Below are 9865 nucleotides of genomic sequence, written 5' to 3'. Positions count from 1 at the left end.
TCATCATCCACCATCAAAGCTGCTTTCTCTGGGAGGAGAAAGAGGTGGAGAGAGAGAGGAGGAGGAGAGGCATGTTAATACAATAGACCAGGGTGCTGACCAGAACAGACCAGGGATTGTACATTTAGTGTCCTTTTAAATATTAAATATTTTATAATATAATTGTTAGGGTTGGGGGGGAAAAATTGATTGATCGCGATTCAGTCTTCTAGCGATTCACATTGATTCACAAATGCAAAAAATCGAGAATCAATTTGTAATCGTTCTGTGACCCCAAGAATCAATTCGAATCAATTTGAATCAAAAGGTACCAAAAGATTCCCACCCCTAATAATTGTATAATATAATACTTGGGGTTTGATTTTTTTCTTATGTCCGGGATGTGATTTCTGTTCTCTTGTTAATCTCTCAGTTTGACATCTGGAGTAGAGGAGCGATGCAGGACAAGGGAGAGAGATGGAGAGAGAGGAGAGTGGGAGAGAGAGGGAGTGAGGGGAGAGAGGGGAGGGTGAGGGGAGTGTGAGGGGAGGGAGTGGGGAGGGAGTGAGAGGGGAGGGTGTGGGGTGGGAGAGAGTGGAGGGAGGTGGGGAGTGAGGGGGTGTGAGGGTGAGTGGGGTGAGTGGGGGGAGAGAGAGGGAGAGAGTGGGGTGTGAGGGGGGGTGTGTTGGGAGTGTGGGGGAGATGGGGAGAGGGGGGTTTGAGGGGGATAGTTGGGGGAGAGTGTTGGGGAGATTGGGGAGTGTGTTTGGGAGTTAGTGGGGGAGAGATGGGGGAGGAGTTGGGGGTGAGTTGGGGGTGAGATGGGGAGTTTGAGGGGGAGTGATGGGGGAGAGATGGGGGAGGAGAGGGGGAGTGGGGTGTGAGTGGGTTGAGGGGTTGAGTATGTGGGCAAGTTCTGTGTAGTTATTTGTGTGTGTGTTCATTGCTATGGGGAATTGTTAATCAGGGAAAGTGTGTGTGAGAGAGGCCCTCTTGGCACATGGTCATTGAGGAGCTGTTAGCTATGGCTGTGTTCATCATCAGCTTGCAAAACACTAGGAGAGCCAGTTCATAGTGTGCGTTGCATGTGTGGAGGTACGTGTGGGTGCGTGTGAGTTGTGGTGAGGTGTGTGTGTGGAGGTGTGTGTGGAGGGTGTGTGTGGTGTGAGGGTGTGTGGAGAGTTGTGTGTGTGGAGGTATGTGTGGAGTGAGTGTGTGTGTGGAGGTGGTAGGGATGTGTGTGTGTGTGGTGGGGTAGGGGTGTGTGGTGGTGTGGTGTGGGTGTGTGTGTGTGTGTGTGTGTGTGGTAGGGATGTGTGTGTGTGTGTGGTAGGGATGTGTGTGTGTGTGTGGAGGTGGTAGGATGTGTGTGTGTGTGGAGGTGGTAGGGATGTGTGTGTGTGTGGAGGTGGTAGGGATGTGTGTGTGTGTGTGGTAGGGATGTGTGTGTGGTGGTAGGGATGTGTGTGTGTGTGTGGTAGGGATGTGTGTGTGTGTGTGTGGTAGGGATGTGTCGGTTCAGGGCCTATTTGAGGATCCTGGGTTGATCTAATGTGATGATCCCTTCTGATAATATCGTTTCTTAGTGTTGGTTTGGATAAAAGCCTCTGTCAGATGAATAACATGTACTTGTGGTGATGGTGTTGCTGTAAAGCACTGACCTAAATCCCACTGGGGGAGATCGCAACACAGGGATGTTGTGTGTGTGTGTGTGCTGTGTGTGTGCTGTATGTGTGTGTGTGTGCTGTATGTGTGTGTGTGTATGCTGTGTGTGTGCTGTACCCTGCTCTCTGTGTTTGAGCTCCTGGATCTGCAGCAGGGTGTTCTTCAGGATGTGGTGCTTGTCCGGCTTCACGTTCAGGCTGACGATGTCGGCCATGTTGGCGGAGAGCAGGTCTGCCAGCTCCTCGATGTAGCGACACTGGAGCAGCCTCCTCCTCTGCTCCCCACTGCACACACACACACACACACACACACACACACACACACACACACACACACACACACACACACACACACACACACACACACACACACACACACACACACACACACACACACACACACACACACACACACACACACACACACACACACACACACACACACACACACACAGGGGTTACTAACATGTGGACAGCTCTAGTACAGCTGGAGAGAACAAGTGATCATGTGACACAGCTGGGATAGAACAAATGATCATGTGACACAGCTGGAGAGAATCCACACGTCCAGACCACTTATACTGAGAGGGTTAGAGGAAGAGGAGAGAGACAGCAGACCTCTCAATAATTAATGGTCTATAAAAGCTACAGATCAGAGAGAGAGAGAGACTGAGAAGAACAGGAGAAAGAGGGTGGAGAGAGAGAGGTGGAAAAGAGGGATTACTGGAGAGAAAAGAAAGCGAGACAGATGCTGAAAATCAAGCACACTGGAGAGATCAGCAGAGACAGTTTTCAGAGCTGGAGAGACAGGCGGCTGGGGGGGGAGACAGTCTCACAGTAGTTTAATGTTCTTTCTCCCAGCAGGGGGTCACCTGACAAGGATAATGAGAAGAACCCTGCTGACAGACAATGTAACACTCTACCATCCCCTCCCTCCCTCTCTCTCTTTACTCCCTCCCTCTCCCCCTCTCTCTCTCCCCCTCTACTTCCTCCATCCCTCTCTCTCTACTCCCTCCCTCTCTCTCTACTTCCTCCATCCCTCTCTCTCTACTTCCTCCCTCTCTCTCTACTCCCTCCCTCTCTCTCTATTTCCTCCCTCTCTCTCTACTTCCTCCATCCCTCCCTCTCTACTCCATCCCCTCTCTCTCTACTCCCTCCCTCTCTCTCTACTCCCTCCATCCCGCTCTCTCTACTCCCTCCCTCTCTCTCTATTTCCTCCATCCCTCTCTCTCTACTCCCTCCCTCTCTCTCTACTTCCTCCATCCCTCTCTCTCTACTCCCTCCATCCCTCTCTCTACTCCCTCCCTCTCTCTACTTCCTCCATCCCTCTCTCTCTACTCCCTCCCTCTCTCTCTATTTCCTCCATCCCTCTCTCTCTCTACTCCCTCTATCTCTCTCTATTTCCTCCATCCCTCTCTCTCTACTCCCTCCCTCTCTCTCTACTCCCCTCCCTCTCTCTCTACTTCCTCCATCCCTCACTCTCTACTCCTCCTCTCTCTCTACTTCCTCCATCCCTCTCTACTCCCTCCCTCTCTCTCTACTTCCTCCATCCCCCTCTCTTTACTCCCATCCCCTCCCTCTCTACTTCCTCCCTCCCTCTCTCTCTACTTCCTCCCTCCCTCTCTCTCTACTTCTCCATCCCTCTCTCTACTCCCTCCCTCTCTCTACTTCCTCCATCCCTCTCTCTTACTTCCTCCATCTCTCTCTATTTCCTCCATCCCTCTCTCTCTACTCTCCTCCTCTCTCTCTCTCTACTTCCTCCCTCCTCTCTCTTACTCTCCATCCCTCTCTCTACTCCCTCCCTCTCTCTACTCTCCTCCATCCCTCTCTCTCTACTCCCTCCATCTCTCTCTATTTCCTCCATCCCTCTCTCTCTACTCCCTCCCTCTCTCTCTACTCCCTCCCTCTCTCTCTACTTCCTCCATCCCTCACTCTCTACTCCCTCCCTCTCTCTCTACTTCCTCCATCCCTCTCTCTCTACTCCATCCCTCTCTCTCTACTCCCTCCCTCTCTCTCTACTCCCTCCCTCTCTCTCTACTTCCTCCATCCCTCACTCTCTACTCCCTCCCTCTCTCTCTACTTCCTCCATCCCTCTCTCTCTACTCCATCCCTCTCTCTCTACTTCCTCCATCCCCCTCTCTTTACTCCCTCTCTACTCCCTCTCTCTACTCCATCTCTTTCTCTACTCCCTCCATCCCTCTATCCCTCTCTCTCTACCCCATCCTACCTCTCGCTGTCTCTCTACTCCCTCCCCTGTGGAGCGCGGAGGGGGCAGCAGTAAAAGTAGGTCAGTGCATTGCCACGGCTACACGCGTAGTGACAGGGTGTGTGTACAAGTCAGGCACTGTGTTACCACACACACTCTCACACACACCCTCACCATCTCCACCCTCACCCTCAGGTGTGCTTACCTGTGTCCTGAGGTGTCGCATGGGGATCCCTTCCTCTTGCGAGACTCTGTGGGGGCGGGGTCCAGCACGCTCTCCCCAACTGCACTCATGGTGGTCTCCAACACACCTTACAGGAAGTAGGAGCGTAAGACCAATCAACAACCAGCAGATCTCCAACATAGCTTCCTGACAGCCAGTGAGATATCTACCTAGCTGTGTCTCCATCTCTCCTTCCCTCCCATTCACTCTACAAAGTACACTTCGGGAAACATGTTAAAGCCATAACTCTCTCACACCCTCTTAACCAGCTAGTCTCTCAACCAGCTAGCCTCTTAACCAGCTAGTCTCTCAACCAGCTAGCCTCTTAACCAACAAGTCTCTCAACTAGCTAGCCTCTAAACCAGCTAGTCTCTCAACTAGCTAGCCTCTTAACCAGCTAGTCTCTCAACTAGCTAGCCTCTTAACCAGCTAGTCTCTCAACTAGCTAGCCTCTTAACCAGCTAGTCTCTCAACCAGCTAGCCTCTTAACCAACAAGTCTCTCAACTAGCTAGCCTCTAAACCAGCTAGTCTCTCAACTAGCTAGCCTCTTAACCAGCTAGTCTCTCAACTAGCTAGCCTCTAAACCAGCTAGTCTCTCAACTAACTAGCCTCTTAACCAGCTAGCCTCTCAACCAGCTAGCCTCTCAACCAGCTAGCCTCTCAACCAGCTAGCCTCTCAACCAGCTAGCCTCTCAACCAGCTAGCCTCTCATCCAGCTAGCCTCTTAACCAGCTAGTCTCTCAACCAGCTAGCCTATTAACTCTCCCTTCCTTTTGCTCTCTCCCTCTATGTTTCTCTCTCTCCCTCTCTCACACTCTCTAACACTCAACTGAGCTGAACATAATTTTTTTTATAGAAAACACTTCCATCTGGTTTCAACCGAATAAAAAACAGTGTATGACACGATGAGGCAGCAGCAGGCAAAGGATGGGAGAGGAGTTAGTGTGAGGATTAGTGTGAGGAGTTAGTGTGAGGTAGAGGAGTTAGTGTGAGGGAGAGGAGTTAGTGTGAGGGAGAGGAGTTAGTGTGAGGAGTTAGTGTGAGGGAGAGGAGTTAGTGTGAGGGAGAGGAGTTAGTGTGAGGAGTTAGTGTGAGGAGTTAGTGTGAGGGAGAGGAGTTAGTGTGAGGGAGAGGAGTTAGTGTGAGGGAGAGGAGTTAGTGTGAGTTAGCCTCCCTGCTTCTGAGGCTGTTGGTGAAGGGGTGATTCTACAGTACTGATGATGAAGGGAAGATGAAGGGTTATAAGTGCATATTTTTATGGTATTTTGGTGGTCAGGAACAATCTGCATTTGACCGCAAATGACTAAATGACTAAATGTAAATGCAAATGCATTTACCAGACACCATTGCAAAAAGACCATAATCTCAGCTTTGATATTACATCATCCTGATAGGGCAGTGCAGCAATAACAACATCATATCTCAAGTGCAACATCATAAAAGATTGCAGGTGAATTCTGTTTTACAAGATAGGCCCCTAGGACCAGAACCAGAACCAGGACCAGAAATCAAGGCAGAAACCAGAACAGAAGCTGGTAATCCTCTCTCTGTCTGCTGGAGAGCATGGCAGCAACAGCGTAGTGTGAGACAGTGGGGGCACTTACACTACTGTGGGTCTTCCCAAGTCATGCTGCTTGAGGGAGGGAGGGAGAGAGAGGGAGGGAGAGGGAGGGAGGGAGAGGGAGGGAGAGGGAGGGAGAGGGAGGGAGAGGGAGGGAGAGGGAGGGAGAGGGAGGGAGGGAGAGGGAGGGAGAGGGAGGGAGAGGAGGGGAGAGGGAGGGAGAGGGAGGGAGAGGGAGGGAGAGGGGAGGGAGGGAGAGGGAGGGAGAGGGAAAGAGGGAGAGATAAAGAAACAGCAAGAGAAAAGAGGAAAACCAAAAGATGCATACAAAGCAGAGCAGAGAGGGAGAGCAGATTTCTCTACAGGGGAGCTGAGCGTCATCTGACTAACCTGATCCCCCCTCAACACTGCCCCAGCCTGGCTTACTGTCCCCCAAGCCTGGCTTACTGCCCCCCAAGTCTGGCTTACTGTCCCCCAAGCCTGGCTTACTGTCCCCAAAGCCTGGCTTACTGTCCCCAAAGCCTGGCTTACTGCCCCCCAAGTCTGGCTTACTGCCCCCCAAGTCTGGCTTACTGTCCCCCAAGCCTGGCTTACTGTCCCCAAAGCCTGGCTTACTGCCCCCCAAGCCTGGCTTACTGCCCCCCAAGCCTGGCTTACTGTCCCCCAAGCCTGGCTTACTGTCCCCCAAGCCTGGCTTACTGTCCCCCAAGCCCAGCTCACCCCCCCTCTCCCTCTCACACACACACACACACACACACCCTCTCTCTCTCTCACACACACAGACCTTCATTCTCTAATGAGCCCCCTCATAAATCAACCTCTCCAGCTGTCACACACACACACACACACGTAAACACAAACACTCTCCCACATATGGTTAACGTACACACACACACAAGCAACACATATGCAGTCATGCAAATGACACTTACACACTCAAATCTATTTACACCCCCCCTGCCCTCCCCTGACCCCGGCCTCCCCTGACCCCGGCCTCCCCTGACCCCGGCCTCCCCTGACCCCGGCCTCCCCTGACCCCGGCCTAGCCACACCCTGAGCCAGGCCCTCAGCTGACAGGAAGACCTGGTTTCAAACCTCCGACCTGCTTAACACCAGACACCAGCCAGGTCCCACTACTCCTCAGCAAGCCCTTCTCTGGAGCCCCCTCTTCCCCCCTCTCCCTGTGTGAGGTAAAGCCCTCCCTGTGTGAGGTAAAGCCCTCCCTGTGTGAGGTAAAGCCCTCCCTGTTCAAGGTGAGAGGTCAGGAAACACTCAAGGACTTGGGTCCACAACACAACCAGTGTTGAGTCATTTAAGTATTAGTATAGTATAAGCTGTAAGCATTTCAAGAGCTAAATAAAGCACTTTTCAGCCTCCCCCAGCCCCAGCCTCCCCAGACCCCCCCAGCCTACCCAGCCCCAGCCTCCCCCAGCCTACCCAGGCTCCCCCAGCCTCCCCCAGTTCCAGCCTCCCCCAGCTCCAGCCCCAGCCTCCCCCAGCTCCAGCCTCCCCATCCCCATCCTCCCCCAGTTCCAGCCTCCCCCAGCTCCAGCCCCAGCCTCCCCCAGCACCAGCCTCCCCCAGCTCCAGCCTCCCCAGCCCCAGCCTCCCCAGCCCCAGCCTCCCCCAGCTCCAGCCTCCCCCAGCTCCAGCCTCCCCCAGCTCCAGCCCTAGCCTCCCCCAGCCCCAGCCTCCCCCAGCTCCAGCCTCCCCCAGCTCCAGCTCCAGCCTCCCCCAGCTCCAGCCCTAGCCTCCCCCAGCCCCAGCCTCCCCCAGCTCCAGCCTCCCCCAGCTCCAGCCTCCCCCAGCATTGTTCCACCCTGTGATCCAGGATGTTTACCAGGAGAAGGAAACGATGCAGCGCTCCACAGCCCCGTTCCACCTACAGACTCACTGTAGATATACACACCCTGTTCCACCTAGACTCACTGTAGATATACGCACCCTGTTCCACCTACAGACTCACTGTAGATATACACACCCTGTTCCACCTAGACTCACTGTAGATATACGCACCCTGTTCCACCTACAGACTCACTGTAGATATACACACCCTGTTCCACCTACAGACTCACTGTAGATATACACACCCTGTTCCACCTACAGACTCACTGTAGATATACGCACCCTGTTCCACCTAGACTCACTGTAGATATACACACCCTGTTCCACCTACAGACTCACTGTAGATATACACACCCTGTTCCACCTACAGACTCACTGTAGATATACACACCCTGTTCCACCTACAGACTCACTGTAGATATACACACCCTGTTCCACCTACAGACTCACTGTAGATATACACACCCTGTTCCACCTACAGACTCACTGTAGATATACACACCCTGTTCCACCTAGACTCTCTGTAGATATACGCACCCTGTTCCACCTACAGACTCACTGTAGATATACACACCCTGTTCCACCTACAGACTCACTGTAGATATACACCCTGTTCCAGGGTGCAGTGAGGCTGCAGTGAGGGGTCATGACGGGAGGCTGCAGTGAGGGGTCATGACGGGAGGCTGCAGTGAGGGGTCATGACGGGAGGCTGCAGTGAGGGGTCATGACGGGAGGCTGCAGTGAGGGGTCATGACGGGAGGCTGCAGTGAGGGGTCATGACGGGAGGCTGCAGTGAGGGGTCATGACGGGAGGCTGCAGTGAGGAGTCATGACGGGAGGCTGCAGTGAGGGGTCATGACGGGAGGCTGCAGTGAGGGGTCATGACGGGAGGCTGCAGTGAGGAGTCATGACGGGAGGCTGCAGTGAGGGGTAATTGGTGGGCATGACGACAACGACGGTGTTCATAAACACACGCGCCCTGTCAGATTCTGGGTTTCCACGGCAACTGCAGCATCCACGGCCGCGTGTGTTAACTGCTGCACAGTAACCATGGGGACAGACTACTCGGAAGAGGAGAGTGATGGGAAAGGAGGAAGACGGTAGAAAGGAGGCTGGGGGGGAGGAGGGGAGATGAGAGGAGGGGAGAGGTGAGGAGGGGAGAGGTGAGGTGAGGAGGGGTGAGGTGAGGATAGGAGGGGAGAGGTGAGGTAGATAACTGATAGAATGCTCAGACAGGAGATACCTGTCCAGGGCTCGACAATAACGATGGCCCGGGGCCAGTAAAAAGTAACGTCGGGACAGTTAAACTAGCAACTCACTGGCCCGATCGGGCCACTGCAAATTATTGATTGAAAAGAACATTTGCATTGTAAAAGTTATAATCCTTCATATGTTTTGCTATCTGCTAAATGCATAAATAACTTTGCAGCTCGTGGGGCGCACAGTTGGCAAATCAAGAGTTGAGTAGTGAGTGACGAGTGGTTGTCAAATTGTAATTCTCTAATCTCGATGCATTTTTTAACAACTGGCGTGAGACAATAAAGTGAAGATGGCAGCAAAGTAGAGCTACGAGCTCAAACGGAAGCAACTTTTTTATGGAACGAAGATGCACTGTGTCGTCTGTCGTATGTTCCCGTCTAAAGCAGACAAAAGTGGATCTTTTTACACAGGCACCGACAATTTTCGAAAACAATACCTGACCAGCCATGCTAGCAGACAGCACCTGGTTTGCGTGACAGCTAAGCGGATGGTTGACAATCCATCTTCGAGGCCGTTGACCATGCTGGTCAGGAATTTAAATGTAGATGCCCATCGTGTTATTGCACGACTTATAACAACCGCATATCACGTAATTAAGACGGGCCAGCCGTTCGCCTAGTTTCCCCAGGCAATTGAACTGCAGCAGAAGAATGGTGTCGACTTGTGTACTTAGTATCATACTGATGAAATGCTATGGAAGCTTTTATATATTAGCATTGAGGGACCAGAGGTTTCAGTTGTGCAGAGATGGCTGTCAGCAGGGAAGAGAGCACGTCATGTTTGAGGTTAAGTCAATTGTTTTTCTGACTATTACCTTTACATTTTTTATCACTAGAAATGTGATTTAATTTTGTTTGTTTTTATATCCAGGATGTGTTTAATAAATGGTTAAATATGTTAACAGAATAACACAACTTATAAGTCTTTGGTTTTGTTGTAACAATGATAAATTACAACTTTTGGAGGGGGGGCCAGTAAAAACTGTCTTGGGGCCAGTAAGTTTCAAACCCACTGGCCCGATGGGGCCAGTGCCAAAAAATGTTAATGTTGAGCCCTGCTGTCTAAGCATTCCACCCAGCTGCTAGTCCAAGCACTTGTCCTCTCAAAGTTGGACTACTGCAACTCGC

At 52.2% G+C, this 9865-nt stretch overlaps 1 protein-coding gene across 1 annotated transcript in view; it reads right to left on the bottom strand.

The window, feature by feature from the left end:
• ncoa1 (nuclear receptor coactivator 1) overlaps positions 1-9865 on the bottom strand; it is a 31910-nt gene that overhangs the window by 10260 nt on the left and 11785 nt on the right. Inside the window, exons 3-5 of the mRNA XM_062468032.1 lie at positions 4055-4160; positions 1762-1928; positions 1-28 (exon numbers count right to left, since the gene is read on the bottom strand). Coding sequence (XP_062324016.1) covers positions 1-28; positions 1762-1928; positions 4055-4143 — 284 coding nt within the window. The 5' untranslated portion in view covers positions 4144-4160. The remainder of the gene's footprint in view (positions 29-1761; positions 1929-4054; positions 4161-9865) is intronic.

This window comes from Osmerus eperlanus, chromosome 8 (genome assembly GCF_963692335.1).
Source record: "Osmerus eperlanus chromosome 8, fOsmEpe2.1, whole genome shotgun sequence".
Taxonomy (NCBI): Eukaryota; Metazoa; Chordata; class Actinopteri; order Osmeriformes; family Osmeridae; genus Osmerus; species Osmerus eperlanus.
Note: the sequence above shows the minus strand (reverse complement) of the source record. Positions and strands in the feature narration are given on the sequence as shown.